A 16,373-nucleotide genomic window follows, 5' to 3' on the forward strand; every position below is an offset into this window, starting at 1 on the left:
CACCTCACTCCCAGGGTTGGACATCTGGTGCTTGAGTACTTTTCAATATGGGATCCACTATCGGGAAATAATAATTAGGATGGATCCTGCTCTGATACCATGTAATGAATGGATCTTGGGCTTAACCCAACCCAAAGCTTGTGAGGGGAGTATTGCCCAAGTTCATATATGGAATCCCCTATCCCTTAAACTACCGATCCATTACCGATGTGGGATATTTTACAAAGGGTCTCTGGAATTAGAGTCAGGTTATTAGACAAGATTAAATGTATGTCAAATTTAGAATGAAAGATGCAATTACATAAGAAGGTCAAGGCGCAGGAGAAACTTCTCTGATTTCATTCAATACACTTACAAAGAGCCTTTTATATATGGTCCGGGGGGAGGGGGATATTCTACAATCCTCCAGAATAGATAGATTAATTTCTTCAAGAGTGGAATAATGCATTTGGCTCTTTAAAACAACTAGCTCTTTCTAAGGTTGTCTCGAATCATAGACCTATTGCATTAGAAAGTGGTGACTTGACAAATGAACCTTCTTATTTCAAATTTGAGAATATGTGGCTCCAACAAAAAGGATTTACTGAGATGGTAAAGCTGTGGTGGCAAGCTATATGGTAAATGGTTCACCAGATTTCATCCTCTCTCAAAAGCTAAAATCTTCAAAGGAGGACTTAGTTATCTGGAATAAGGAGGTATTTGGAAAAATAACCACCTGACCTAACAATGCTATGGAAGAGATTTTGATGCTAGAACACGTCATCGAAGAAAGATCATAGTCTCAAGCTGAAAAGAATAAAATCATGCAATTGAAACTGGAGATTCAACAGTTCGTTATGTCTAAAGAAACATCATGGAGACAGAAATCAAGGTACTTCTAGTTGACAGAGGGTGACAAAAGGATTGCCAATTCACATAGGAAATACAATTATATTGACAGGCCGCGGCCGGGGGAGGTATCATCAAAGACAAGGAGCAAGCAAAATGAGTTATTCTTGACTTCTATCTGGAGTTATATTTTGAGGATGAAGTTTGGAGACCTACAACAACCTTTAAAGGCTTGGGATGTTTGAACCGAGATGAAAGGGATGCTTTTAAACAGTCTTTTGAAGAAGAGGAAGTGTTGAATGCAATAAACTCCTGTGCCCCAAACAAAAGTTCAGGACCAAATGATTTTTGTCACGCCCCGAACCATGGCCTGGGCGAAACACGGCACTCGGTGCCTTACTGCATGTGACCGAACGAACCACATGGCTTGCTGAATCATCATGAGGCATAACATGAGCGGAATATAACTTAAGCGTGATGAGTCTAAACATGGGATATCATAATATTTAATAAAAATACTTGTATAAAACGTGAATGCGGAAATGTCAATAAATGTCCGAGCAAAGATGGCTACACAACTACACGTGTATCCGACATAACGGCCGACTAGTCTATGAAACCTCTATCATGGAGTCGAATATGAAAAACATATAAGTCGGGACAAGGCCCTAGCATACCTTAACTTGCTAAACATACACAAATAAATGAGGATAACACCCCGAATAAGTTGGGGCTCACTAAAAGCTGATACGTGGATGATCCTACTGAGTAGATCCATCGTCTCGTAAATCTACTCCCAACGTGAAATACGAGCCATGGCAAATGGAAAAGGGACGTCGGTACATTGAATGTCGGTATGTAAAAACCGAATGGAATAGACATAACACATAAATAACATGATAAGGATAAAAACAAACCTGATCATGAGCACGAACTTAAATACGACTAACCGAAACCTCTCTATACTCTCATGAACTTAAATACATACATACATAACATGAGAAAAGTATCTGTGGGAGAGCATTAATGTAACCGACATGAAACCACCACGTTAGAACGTGGAGTCTGATCTTCCTCGATCGGTATAAGCCATCTTGTACCTTGCCGGACAATTACATGAACATGACATGAATGGATCCAAATCCGCTTAATGGGGAATATACTACGGAATTGTCCTATCAGGCGGAGCGATCCTTATCCTACGTTTAATACGTAGTTTCGGTATATAATCTTCTCGGTAAATTAATCAACATCACTCCCAAAACATGAACATGATATAGTTGGCTGATAAGCCCATGAATTTCATAAAAACATGACTTGTAGTATACATGGATAAAGTTATATAATTTATTTGCATGAAAAGTGTGGACATGTAGGATATTCATAAAAGTAAGTATAATATTTAATAACTTGCATGTAGGAACCCATGGAATGCAATTTATGGGTTTTCATGGATTACGGACGGATTCCCAATAACCAAAATGGAAGATTAGGAATACAACAGCGAATATATATATTTCAAACATGGTTAATCATGGTACATGATCTTAGGGTTATCATGTACTTGGCTAAAAACCCTAGTTTAGTGAACTCTTGCATAATCATGGAAGAACGTGGCGTGGGGAAGAACAAAGATGTTCCCACACATAGATAGAAACCCTACATACCCGGTACGCTCCAAGCTTGTAATAAAAATCTGAACTTTAAAGAAGAATCCCAAAGCTTAAATCTTGAATCCCTCTAATTGGGTTTTCTTGAAAACCATAAGTTAAGAACAATGGTTTTCTTGTTTAGATTACATGAATACATGTTAGAATTTGACTTGGAATGATTGGAATAGGCTTACCTTAGAGTATATTGAAGGTTGGGAGAGAAAAACTTCGTGCTAGGGCTTGAGAATGTAGAAAGTGAGAAATAAAATGGAAGTCTCGAATTTATACTGTTCACTGAAGCGGAAGACGTATGGGCGCAAAGTACGTCCTGTACTTTGAAGTACGGCCCGTACGTGGAATGCAAATTCCAGTAGCTGGGTTAAATCACCTACAAAGTACGGGATGGAAGTGCGGCCCGCACATTTTGTCCGTACTTTGATGGTGATTTCTAGAAACTCCATTTTTTCCCATGCCAAGTGCGGCTTAAAAGTACGGCCCTTACTTGAAAGTACGACCCGCACCTTGACCGTCGAAATCCAATTTCAATTTTTCAACACTTTCATTTTGGTTTCTAAGTCCTGAATCATGAACGTAACTTAGTACAGGGGCATTGGGTGTTACAATTTTACAATTGCTTTCTATGAGAAGTGACGGGATATTGTTAAACAAGATCCTATGGGAATCTTTCTCCAGTCCCACAACAACTTCCACACGGTAAAATCCTTTAATGCGTCATTTATTATCTTTATCCCTAAATAAAGGTGCAATAGAGTTCAGAGACTTTAGACTTTAGGCCTATCAGTCTTATTAGTAGTGTCTATAAGTTAGTGGCAGAGGTGTTAACTGTTAGATTGAAGAAGGTGACAGGGAGATTAGTCTCAGGTTATCAAAATGCATAAAAGGTAGGCAGATCATTGATGCAACCCTTATAGCAAATGAATTCTAGATTAGAGGCAAAAGTGATGTTCGTGGTCTCCTATTCAAGCTGGACATAGAGAAGGTCTTTGACAAACTCAACTGGCAGTATCTTACCTCTATTCTAAGGCAAATGGAGTTTGGTGAGATTGATAGATCAAATGAATTAAATTCAACTTCACTGGAGCGAGAAATACTCTAATTCCTTTATGAGAGGATAAGGCTAGGAGATCCTCCATTCCTCTTCCTCTTCATCCTGGCCATGGAGTCTTAGTAGCATGCTGGAAAAAGGCTAAGTAATTACAGTGGCTTGAAGCCTTTGATATGGCTAGGAGCTCGGATCTAACAGTCCTTGTATTCCGTCTCTTATTTGCTGATGACACCATTATCTTCGCTGAGAAGTCCCAAGTGAAATATCTCAACCCCACCCTTTAAAGCCTTGTCCAGCTCCACATTAACATGTGCAAAAACATCATTTACCCTGTTAGTTTGGTCTGAAACTTGGGAGAGTTGGCTGGTATCATGTATTGTAGCACTGGTACATTTCCCACCACCTATCTAAGCCTCCCATTGGGTGCTAGACACAGATCAACATAAATTGGTTTCTTGGCAATAAATGTACCTTAGACTTAGCATGGTTACAATCAACATAACAACAACAACATACCCAGCGTAATCCCACAAGTGGAGCGTTGGGAAGGTAGGATGTACACATACATTTTCCCTACCTTTGTAGGGTACAAAGGTTGTTTTACGAAGGACTATTGGCTCAAAAGAAATGGTTAAAATCAACACACAAGTACGACAAATCCTTTTAACACAATTTTCTTTACTCAAGGAATAGCTAATCTTGGGTATACCAAAATGTCCCATCAGATTCCCACTACGTGCCCCCCTTATCCAAAACAAATCCCCACTATGTGCCTTTCTAATGAGTAACTCTCTCCAAGAAGATTGAAGCACCTACACTTTACCATCTCTAAGCAAATAAACATTAATCTTAGAAAGCCTTCTTTGTTCACCAACCTTCACTATCTCTCTTTCTTGTTCTTCAATCTTATCATGATAGTGGTAACTATCATCAAGCCTACTTACATTCTTATATGCCTCAACTTTCTCACATTTGGCGTATTGCTCCCCCAAATCAACATCATTAGGACTTACATTCTTATATGCCTCAAATTGCTCACATTTGGCGTAGTGCTCCCCCAAATCAACATCATTAGGACTTACATTCTTATATGTCTCAACTTGCTCACATTTAGCATAGTGCTTCCCCAAATCAACATCATTAGGATAAAGTTCCTTCAAACTCTCAGATTCACCAACCTTTCAATGAAAACAAAAATCATAGCATATCTCCTAAAGAGGGCATCAGCAATGATATTTTCCTTATCCTTCTTCTATTGAACTATATACAGAAATTGTTATTAAACTCCAACCCACATGACATGCCTATTTTCCAACTTATCTTGGGGTTTTAAGGAACTTTAAAGCATCATGATTAGTTTTCACAAGAACTCCCTATGTTAAAGATAGTGTTGCCAATAATCTATAGCCCTCACCAAAGCAAAAGATTTCCTACTTAGCGTATTTCAAATTAGCCCCCTTAAGCCTCTAACTAAAGTAGGATAAAGGCTTTCCTTCTTGCATTAATATGACCCCGGTGCCTACTTTACTAGCATCATGCTTAATTTCAAAGACTTTCTCAATGTTTGATAATTACAATAGAAGTGGTGCTCTGCTCATCCGTTAAACCCTTAAAGATTGTTCCTGCTCTTCATCCCAATAAAACGAATCATTCTTTTTTATCACTTGAGTCAAAGGAGAATCAATAGTACTAAATTCTTTACAAATATCCTATAGAAAATTGCTAAACTATGAAAGCTACTTATGTCACCTATGGACTTAGGTGTAGGTCAATGCCTAATAGCTCCAATCTTGGACTCATCCACTTCCACACTTCTAGCACTAATAAATAACAAAGCCAAGAAATATCACTGTATCTACATAAAAGGTACACTTTTTCAAATTAGCATAAAGCTTCTCGTCTAAGAACATAAAAGATATGGCTAAGGTGCTCAATGTGTTCAACTGATCGAGAATACGCCGAAATATCATCAAAATACACAATAATAAATTTTCCAGTGAAAGGTTTCATCATCTGGTTCATAAGGTGCATGAAAGTGACAGGTGCATTAGGAAGTCCAAATTAGGTATTACCTAATATTTATAAAAACCAAGTTTTCTTTTGAGGACGACTTTTCATCCATCATCAGGTTTAATCCTAATCTGGCGGTATCCACTTTTTTAAGTCAATTGTTGAAAAATGTTGTAAGCATTCAAGTCATCAAGTATGTCATCAAGCCTATTTATAGGGTGAGGATGCTTTACCATGAGTTTGTTGCTAACTCCATAATCAACACAGATTTTCCAATTTTCATCCTTCTTTGACATTAGGATCATGGACACCACACAAGGACCAAATCTCTCTCTCACTAGCCCCATCTCAAGAAGATCACCAACTTCCCTTTGAAATTTTTTGTAGCCTCCGGGTTGCTCCTATATGTCGCTTAATTTGAAAATTCGAGAGCTCGAAACAATCTTGATACATTCAACAACAATAATAGAATAATTATTGATGCTTAATTCCCCTCAAATGTGGTAGTTCCTTCTCAAGTTGTTCGGGAAGACATCTTGATAATCCTGCAAAAGCAACACTAGGCAAAGAAGAGGTCAGTTCATTAGTATTCAGAAAACAATCTTTATACATTCAACAACAATAATAGAATAATTATCCTCAACCTCCTTCTAAGCACTTTGATGACTAACCAATAAACTCACTTTTTCTTTTCCTCTAAATTTACCATCAAGTTGTAAAGGTGGAAACTTTCCCTCGGTTTCCCTCATGTTCTCACTTCTTACCACTCCCACTGTTCTATTTTTTTTTTTTTCTCTCTTGCTCACTTTTTTCCTTGTCCTCACTAACTTCTAATGGAGTCAAAGGTAAAAGTGTAAATTTACGTCCATCTTTAACAACAGAATATTTGTTAGTCTTGCTTATATGTCATATTGTCTATATCAGCCTAGAAGCAAATGACAAGCTTGGTGTGAACCTAATCATAATACTTACCAATCCTGAACTTGATCATTACTATCTTGGTTGAGTTTCCCATAATTGTTCAACCATTAGAGTCTATATGGTGTAAGATGTTTCTTTGTACGCAGTTAAATTCCTCTACCAAACACTTGTCATACTTGCACAACTTCCACTATCAGTGATCACTGAGAAAATATCTCCCATAATCTTGCATCTAGCATCAAAAGATTTTCTCTTTGACCTTGATCTTGTACTTCCTTAGCTAAGGCTCCCATAAGTCTCCTTACACCAAATAGCACTTCGGTCCATCTTCTTCCCGCTCTCCATGTTCACCTTCACTTTCTTCTCCAACATCTTCACCATGACCACTATCTCCTGTTTGATAATCCCCATTATCCATGTTAATGATAATTCTACAATTTGGGCAATCCCGCATGTAATATCCTAAGTCATGGAATTTATCAGGGGCGGGTCTACAATAGCGGATGTGGATTCTCGGGAACCCCCACCCGCTACCGTAGATTCTGTAAATATATTGATAAATATATTAATAGTATAAGAATTTTAAGATGGGAATCCACAACTAAATGAGTGGTTGGTTCCACAGCAAAGAGGGACCCATCAAATGCTCGTCGTCCAGCATATACGGGATTGATTCCCGCTACACCCGTCCTTTTAATTCAATTCGCTTTCCAATTAAAAATTTCTGTTCTTCTTTGGTTCTTCCAGCTACCATCCCACTCCCCACCAGGTACTTCTTCCCACAATCTCTTTTTGTTTTTTTTTTTTTCATATACATACATATATATATATATATATATCTATATGTATATGTATATATATATCTATATGTATATGTATATATATATCTATATGTATATGTATATATATTGTGCTTATTTTCTGTTTTTCTATTGTTTAGCGATACTTAACACTTAACAGAGTGTTTTAGTTGGGCGTTTTACGTTCGGCAGATTCACTGAGATGCTAGCTAGTGGTCCATGTTATGTTTCTGTTGTATCGAGCCACAGATTGCTTAATGAATCATCTGAGTTTCTATCCCAATTCATTCAATTTGGATTTTGATAGCTAAATGCTGAAAGACTAGTAATTCTCCCAGTTCTTTGTTGAACTGGAATAATGTTGGATCTATCTTACCAGAAGGAAAAAATGGCATACGTAGTGCTTGTCTACAGGTTGTTGTGAGTTGGACCATATTTGTGACTAAGGGAGTTCCTACTTATCATTCTAAACTTTGGAATAAGATAACTTCAGGCTTCATATGTTGTTTCTTTTGATTTCATTATTTTATATAACTCTCATATATAAATTCAGTTCTTGTATTTAAATAGGTTAAAATTGTGAAGTGAGAGTTGATATTATCACACAAAATTTCAAGCCTCAAACCACTTTAGATTCTCTTTTGCAAGCTCTCTTTCATGTCTAGTTATTCATGACGATCTCAATCTTCTCGACTATCAGATAAAGACAAGATGTTGGATTTGAGTCCTCTTGAATCCTGCTAAAAGAAATTGCATAATATCTTCCTAATGTATGTGATAGAGTGAGGAGATATTACATTAAAAAGGGGTCTTGTAAACCTCGTGATCATTTTGTTTTTCCAACAAGAGATTTTGGTGGAAAATCGCATCATTTTAATGCTGATTGGTTTGACACTTCATATTCTGGGAACCCACAAGCTTAAAATCCTGAATCCGCCTCTAGAATTTATGACACCTAATATTGGTAGAAGACTTGTATTGAACACTATTTCTTCCTTCTTTAACCTCCACTTTATGTTTGCCCCACTTGATTCTTGAATTTTTGATAGACTCTTTAGGTTTATGCCAATCGCTTGAAGATTTCAAGCTTTTATCCTTGTTCATGATGAAGTAGTTATCTTGGATTTCAACTGTCAAGGCCGCTTGATAGGTACTCTCCAAGTATTCATAATTGTGCAATCGCAAAAGAGAGAAATTTCTTTATTTAGCCTCGCAAGGAACCTTGGAACAATGAGGCTTTCTCTATTTTATCAAAGTTGGCTCTGAATCTTGTCCTCTAAAATTCTTCAAAGAATTCATTTAACACTTTTATCCCCCTCATAGTGTAGAAGTTGAAAAGTATGTCTTCTTGGTAGTAATCCACTATAAATCTTATTTCATGATACCCTTCATTAAGTTCCAATTAATATTGGGATCAAGCAATCGTTGGTCTTTGTCTCTTGTAAGATACTCGCCAAGTAGAAGCAAACCCTTCAAATTGAGTGATAACATACTTGACCTTCATTACATTTGGCACATTTTTGACTTGGAAGATGCTTTCCCTCTTTATTATTCAATTAAAGTAGTCTTACGGGTTACTACTTCCTTTGTAAGGTGGAAGAGTGACCTTGATAACGTTCAACCCCCTTTCATGTTCATCATGGTTGTACCTAGGTTGTCCATACCTTGTCAAGCATGTTATCTCCTTTTACTTTGAGCATTCTCTCCAACTTCCTCAAGGTAGATTGGCTCTTCTTGTGGTGGTTGAGGTTATTGACGAACAAACCTCATTGCTTGCCTTAAAGGTTGTTTGCCTTGGTGCTTGATATAGTTGTTGGTAGGGTTGTGGGTAATGGTTTTGGTATTATGGCTGTTGGTGGCGTTTTTGATAAGGTTGTTGGTATGGTTGTGGTTATGTATACTGTGATGATAGTGGAGGAAGGTTTGGGTAGCATTTTGAGGGTTTGTTATGGGTAGTTTGACCTTGTTGCTACACTCTCTGAGTGGTGGTGTTGTGGGAGAAGTAGCTAGATTAATGCTTGTGAATACTCCTTGGTTTCATTGAAGACGAGTGGTGCCAACCGAAAGAGTAACTTCTCTCTCCTTCAAATGGTTCATCTCTAGAAGTTGAGCTTTGTTCTTCACCGTCAGTTATTACAAAACGAGCAAACAAATTAGGAATAACAAATCCTCACCAGTTCAATGCCACTTAAATATCACTCCTGTATCACTCTTGAAGTTTTGACTTTTATTAACTCTTTTAATCTCATTCACTCTAGCCTTTTCCCCCTCAAAAGGTGAAATCTCAAAATCGTCTCAAAATTCAAGCTTCATCTCTAATGCTGTCAGTTTTTAGGATGCGGTGGAGTTCATGTGTAAGCAAGGAAAGACAATTTAAAGTTAAATCGAACTTGAAACAAAAAAACAACGATAAAATGCTTTAAGTAAAATTAACACGAAAAGAGTAATTAATGCTTAAGAAGAGTAATTAATGCTTAAGAACTAGTTAAACAAAAGTAGCAAGAAAATAGTGAGAAACCACATATTTGAAAACAAAATAGGGTGTTGAATTGCCAATTTATGGGACAAGTTATTTGATGCACCTTGCGCTATCGCGGTCCGCCTGTTATCGGACACTATTGCAAGCTCTAATATGAAGATTTAATCTAAGAAATCAAGTCAAAGATAGAAAGCTTGACATACTGTTTGATAAAATATAGTGATAACTAGATTAGAATTCCTAATCACTCCTAATACAATCAAACAAGCATCTAAAACTAGAGTAGAATTCCTAATCACTCCTAATACAATCAAACAAGCATCTAAAACTATCTTCAAGAGGAAGCTAACCTCTTGCAAATCCTAAGGCAAATTCAAAGGTAACTCCAAGATCACAAGTTCAATCTCCAAATTCATTACAAACTAATCAATATAAACTATGGTTAGAGTATTCATATTGAGGCTAAATTGTTATATGAAGTGCCTGAATTAACCCTAAGCTAGGCCCTAAATTGTCATCAGCCACTTTTGGAAAGTTCAGTTGTTGCCCAGCCTTCATCTATAGAGCAATGAGCTGTATCATGATTGCAATACGGTGCTAGAAGGTCCTTCTTTGCGTCCGCGGACAGTGTTCTGCATTCGCGATTCTCTTGTGCTGGAAAGTCAATTGGGGTCCTTCTCCCTTCTTTGCGATCGACGGTCTCTATCCCGCGATCACGATAGTCAACCTGAAGCAAAAAATCAACAGCGGAGCCATGTTGTCCAAGGCCTCCCAAATCAGCTCCAAGCTCTGTTTCTCAATCGTCCTTCCATTCCAACAGTGTGCAGCGTAAGATAGAATTCCCAACGGATCATTGAACGCTAAAAAAGTAATCCAGTTACTTGTAGCTCATTAGCTTAGCTGCAAGTGAATGGCCTTGTAGGTGTAGCTGTAGTTTCGGGGTCATCACATGGTCAATCTTTCATTGAGTGCCCAAAGCAACGATGAGTATTGAATGTTGCAATTGTTGCTGATATGGATTTACTAGAATAATTAAGTGGGATATTCTATACTCCCTCCGTTTCAAAATAAATGGTGTTTTTTAGCTTTTCATTTTGTTTCAAAAGAAGTGGTGTTCTACATAATCAAGAAGGCATTACTGATGTTTTTCCATTTTTACCCTTATTTATATAAGGGGAGTTTTACATGACCAAAAAAATACTAAAGAGCTACATCTTTTTCAAGGTTATTATTAAGGGTAAGTTAGTAAAAATACATCTTATTTTCTAGGAATGAGTAGTTTTCTTAAGGGGTGTGCCCAAGCTAAAAACACCAGTTATTTTGAAACGGAGGGAGTAATAATTATTTTCCTTCCAGTTTAACATCTACATTAATTGTAGAATTTATATTTTTCTATTAGTTTTCTTTTAGTTTAGAGATATTCTATAATAATGACACTCTCTGTCTCATTCTATGTGAAGGTCTTACTATTTGGGGGGTCAAACAATTTTTTACTATGATTTTCTCAAAGTTTTTTTCAAATATTTTGAATCATTAGTTATCTTGACTTGCAGTATTTTCGTGCAGTTTTTAAAAATGTAAATTTATTTTTAAATTGATTTAAAAATCTATGCTCAAATCACATCGAATATCAAGTGTTTTGACAGTCAGACTCTGAACCCCTTCACATAAATTGGGACAAAGAGATAATAAAATATTTATTTTCCTTTTAGTTTAGGATCTACAAAGAACATAGATATTCTCTTTATTTTATTTAGCTCCTTATAAATAGTGATGTGTACTCTCATATTTTGGTTTAATGCAATGGGTTATCATTCATTCTCTCTCTAGATTTCTCTCTAGTTTCACCGACTCTTTTAACAAAACCGTCACCTCGTAGCTCCTTAATAGCTCCCAACTTTCTATAGGTCTGCCATCAAATCTCTTTCTATCATATTGTACTCTCTCAGACCAAGTAGATGCATAATATGCAAACTCTGTAATTGAAAGTTTAATTGTTTTTCTCTACCGAGGATCCGGTGTCTAAGGTATCTTTGGAATTCTCTCAAAAGTAAGTAAGAGTGCTCTTCCTTTCAAGCCTTCTAAGTTATTGCGAACACTAAAAGTTCGCTCTAACCTTTGTTTCCCATCCAAGAAAAGCGTTTAGAGTAATGTCCCTAGGAGTGGAAGTATCTTAAACTTTATGCTACTCAGGTTTTTGTTAACTTCATTTTCCTCATAATCTAGATACCATTGTTTAGCACCGACGTCCTGCCCATATCTACCACCCATACCTACTGACTCATCTACCCCCTCCCCTCAAACCTTGCCTTACGTACCCCCACATAGTTATACGAGAAATCCTCCTTAAGGTCATCAAAAAGCTCTTCTGACGGTGGTATCTGAATTAGTGCTCTATTCCTCATATATTGAGGTGGAATGGGTGATGGCACTAAATACTGGGCACCTTTCTTGAATAGTTTTTGGTTTAGCTACCTTCCATAAGGCCAATTCATTCGTCTTATTAATACATCCTCTAATTTACATTAGGAGGTCACCACATATCTTCTGAAGCTACAAGTTAATCAAGATAAATTGCTAAGCAATAGTATGCAACAGATATTAGTATCCACGATCTGTTGTAGAGTCTTAACTCCATTTGAGTCGTCTTTGACAACTGATCTAGCATCTTAAAATGGCAAAATAGTTAAAAGTAAAATAGTCTCATAATCACTCGTGTAACGTTTTTATTGGCTCTTTCTCACTCCGATTGTCTCACACTAACTAGCATGTCTTCGCTATGTGGAAGTTTGAACTCATGTAATTTAGCAGTATAGTAGGGTTGTCTTTTCTCAAACTTGTCTAAAATATAGAGTATGCTTTTAAGAACCCTAGTTTGGACCCCCCGTCCCAAACCAAACCTAGACCTTACCAATTAAAAGAGGCTTCCCTTTTGGTATCAATGCAGAGGGTATTTTCGATAGTTTAGTGCTTAATGCCCAAAGAGATTGAACATCATAAAATATGTTCAGAGTTTTCCGAAGCACACTTGTTCAAACCTACATGAATTGATCTGCTACCCATAATATTTCCCTTATACTTACACACCAACAAGCATATCTGATATTATATGTTTCAGTCTGACAGGGATCCTTCAACGATATGAAAGCCATGTCGAAGCAGAAAAAGAGATCTCTGCAGAAATCCAGGTCGCAGAGGTATTTGACTGCTATCAAGTTATATTCTAGTGAATTAGAGTCGTCTCTGGATGCTTGAAATAAGTGCACTATGTGTGCATGTATTTAAATTCTCAATTAAATTGGATATTCTTTGCTTCACTCTGATGAATATTAAATAACTCTGAACTTACATTCTTCAACCCAAAAAAAAAAAAAAAAAAAAAAAAAAAAAAGGAGATGCACCCCTGAACTGCTCACAGTTATTATCTAAACGGGGATGTTTTTTGGATGAACTGTGAATTACATGTAACTTCCTGAATTTTTAATACGTCCGAAGATACTAAATATACACGTTAGCTTTGGTGTGCCACCTCCCGGACTGGAAGGTCCAAATTGTTAACTCTTCATCATAGTGCATCAAAGTCATGCTGCTGTTCAACTATAAATGTACCCTATCTGAAAAAATATCTCATTGTTGCTCGACTAAAATGAGTTATGCTAGACACGCATAGTATTTCATCAAATCCTGTAAGCATGCTCTGACTAATTGTTCATTTGTGTAGCTAATACAGATTAGTTACTTATCATCGACTCATTTGAGTATTTTGCAATATATCCTCAGTAATCATTTGGGTTCTATTCAATGTTATCTTGAATAATCATCCTTACATTTCTGTAGAACTCTAAGTACTCAAGGTTCATGACAATGGGAGAACTGTTACAAACAACAGGAAGGTACTGACCTTATACTTCACTTTTATTTCTTAGAGCTAATATCACTGATGCTATGCCTCAATGACAGGCAACTTGAGGAAGCTAGTGCTGATGATCTCACTGTGACTGACCTTTCCCATTTGGAAAACGAACTTCAAAGTGCTCTAACACAAACCAGATCTAGAAAGGTCTTTCTACATCTTGCCCTGTTGGAATTGCATCATTTGAAACTTCGTTGTTAAAATATACATAAAAAGTACCAGCTTCCCTACTGCTTCTAGCTTTACTAATGCTAGAAGCTGTTACAGCGCCGATGTGTTTTTCAGACATGACAACCCTTAGCTAGAGTACCTCAATGTTGTTTTCATTCACCTCTCTCATATCTCTATACATTCTAATTTTTGCTTCATGATTTATTTTCTCATCCAAATGATGAGATACCATAATGAATTCCTCCAGCTGGACCTTTTATTTTTGTTTACTTTGTCTTTTTATAAGCATTTGCATTTTTTCTTAAATAATGTTTGACTTCAGTATCATAATCTGGTTCCTTCTGAGTTAGTACCTCAGAACGAAGCAAATCTAAATAGTTTTGTTTTGTGCAGACGCATTTGATGCTTGAATCTGTTAAGGGTCTTCATGAGAAGGTAGGTTTTTATTTCCATTGGCACATCATTTCTTTTTTTCTGGTAAGCCATCCCATTGCATCATTTCTTCAGGAACTACTGAATTATACAACTCCTGAAACTAGTTTCTCCTGAAGTCATGAGTTAAGGTTTAGCTTTGATTCCTTGAATTTATGACTCTTTGATTTAGGTTTAGCTTATTCAAACATTCATATTTCAGAAAAACTAGCATCTTTTCATCTACTAGAACTGTATTATTCTGGTTTCAACCGAGGACTAGTGCTTGCATGCTATGTTAATGTCAAAAAATGCATAAGATTAATAAAGTCGATCAAATCTAAGGTAGTAGCTTATTGCGCAAAACATCCACTTGTCCTCGTCAGTTTCTTGATAGGTTGGTCTAAAAGTATGTTAAGACTTCATGCGCCTCTTGAAGCTGCAGCATTTTTTCATGTTAAATGTTCCATTAGACTGCACATGATATCAAGTGTGACCTGATACCCCTTTTTTTTTTTTTCCAGGAAAAACTGCTGCGAGAGGAAAACAAACTTCTGGAGGACAATGTAAATCTTACCTCACAAAATCTGCTCTTTTGCTATTACGAATTAAACCATTCTCTTGCTTTTTTCTGACTGACTAATATGCATTCATACAGATAGCTAGGATCAAGAAAAACAGGAAAGTGAATGAGATGTCTACGGATTCCACTGACCTTCCACCACCCCACGTAATTTGCGTACAACAGAGAGTGACCCTCAATTTTCTCCAGTGATTATCGTTGCATTTGTGAAATAGCCTTGCAGAGCCCTGGGTGATTTACCTGATAAAGGGTTAAGTGGCTCCTGTATTCAGTATCATGTTGTACATGAAAGTAAGAAATAACTAACAATGTTGTGCAGTTTCAGTAAAAACTAATTGCTCATATGTATGACCGCGTAATTAAAAAGGTGAAGATGAACTGCTGCCCTCCAGTTTGTGTTTTATGCATTCAGTGTTTTCGTTGTGTGCCATGGCCTTATTTTTGTTTCCCTTGGGTGATGATTAATTTATGAGGAAATTTCATAAATATACAATTGGGTCACTTACATTGCAAAAAAAATAGCCCAAAACTTACATTGCAAAGCTTTAACTCAAAACTCCTCTCTCTCCACTGCCTCCTTCGTTTTCGTTTTTTTTTTTTTAATTTTTTTTTAATTTTTTTTTTGTTGGAGTTCGCCACTGCCTCCTTTTTATTTTTTATTTTTTTAATAAAGTATTATAATTCATATACCCATATACACTCATATACAATATTATACAACATTATAATCCATATACTCATATACAATATTATGCACTCATATATAATATTATACAAAAATTATAATCCATATACCCATATACATTCATATACACCTATATACAAATATTATGCACCCATATACAATGTTATAACCCTTATATCCATATACACCCATATACACCCGTATACAATATTATACACCCATATACATTCATTACAATATTATACACCCATATACAATATTATAGCTCATATATCCATATACATCTATATACACTCATATACAATATAATACACCCATATACAATATTATAACCCATATATCCATATACACCCATATATAGTCATCGCCGGAGTTTCGTTCTCCGGCGTATACACCCATATACACCGACATACAATATTATACACTCATATACACCCACATACAGTCATCGCCGGAGTTTCGTTCTTCGGCGAACTCCAACACCACCACCAGAACCAACTGTTCAAACATTAAAGATCCGACATGACAGAGGGAGAGGGAAAATTAAAAAAAAATAATAAAGATCCGACATGACAGAGGGAGATGGAAAATTTAAAAAAAAATAAAATAAAATAAAAAACAAAAAACAAAAAAAATAATAAATTTTTTTTTTTTTTTTTTAAAAGGAGGCAGTGGCGAACTCCAAAAAAAAAAAATTTAAAAATTAAAAAAAAAAAAGAGGCAATGGCGAACTCCAAAAAAAAAAAAAAAGACTAAAAAGAAGGAGGCAGTGAAAAGAGAGGGCGAGGAAGAGGGGAATGGGTCATTTTTTGAAAAGTAATTTTTGTTTAAAGGCGAAGATGGGCTACTGTAGG

At 36.4% G+C, this 16,373-nt stretch overlaps 1 protein-coding gene across 4 annotated transcripts in view; it reads left to right on the forward strand.

The window, feature by feature from the left end:
- LOC132040264 (agamous-like MADS-box protein AGL27) overlaps positions 1 to 15,259 on the forward strand; it is a 47,503-nt gene extending 32,244 nt beyond the window's left edge. For 2 of the 4 annotated variants that reach the window (XM_059430890.1, XM_059430889.1), the window contains exons 2-7: positions 12,875 to 12,953; positions 13,594 to 13,649; positions 13,717 to 13,816; positions 14,234 to 14,275; positions 14,776 to 14,817; positions 14,910 to 15,259. In XM_059430890.1, the coding sequence (XP_059286873.1) occupies positions 12,875 to 12,953; positions 13,594 to 13,649; positions 13,717 to 13,816; positions 14,234 to 14,275; positions 14,776 to 14,817; positions 14,910 to 15,026 (436 nt within the window). In that variant the 3' untranslated portion in view covers positions 15,027 to 15,259. Of the gene's footprint in view, positions 1 to 6,136; positions 7,247 to 12,874; positions 12,954 to 13,593; positions 13,650 to 13,716; positions 13,817 to 14,233; positions 14,276 to 14,775; positions 14,818 to 14,909 lie in introns of those variants that run through there. The other 2 variants (XM_059430891.1, XR_009410649.1) reach the window with 2 other exon arrangements.
- Positions 15,260 to 16,373: the final 1,114 nt, after the last annotated feature.

The sequence above is a fragment of the Lycium ferocissimum genome, chromosome 12 (genome assembly GCF_029784015.1).
Source record: "Lycium ferocissimum isolate CSIRO_LF1 chromosome 12, AGI_CSIRO_Lferr_CH_V1, whole genome shotgun sequence".
Taxonomy (NCBI): Eukaryota; Viridiplantae; Streptophyta; class Magnoliopsida; order Solanales; family Solanaceae; genus Lycium; species Lycium ferocissimum.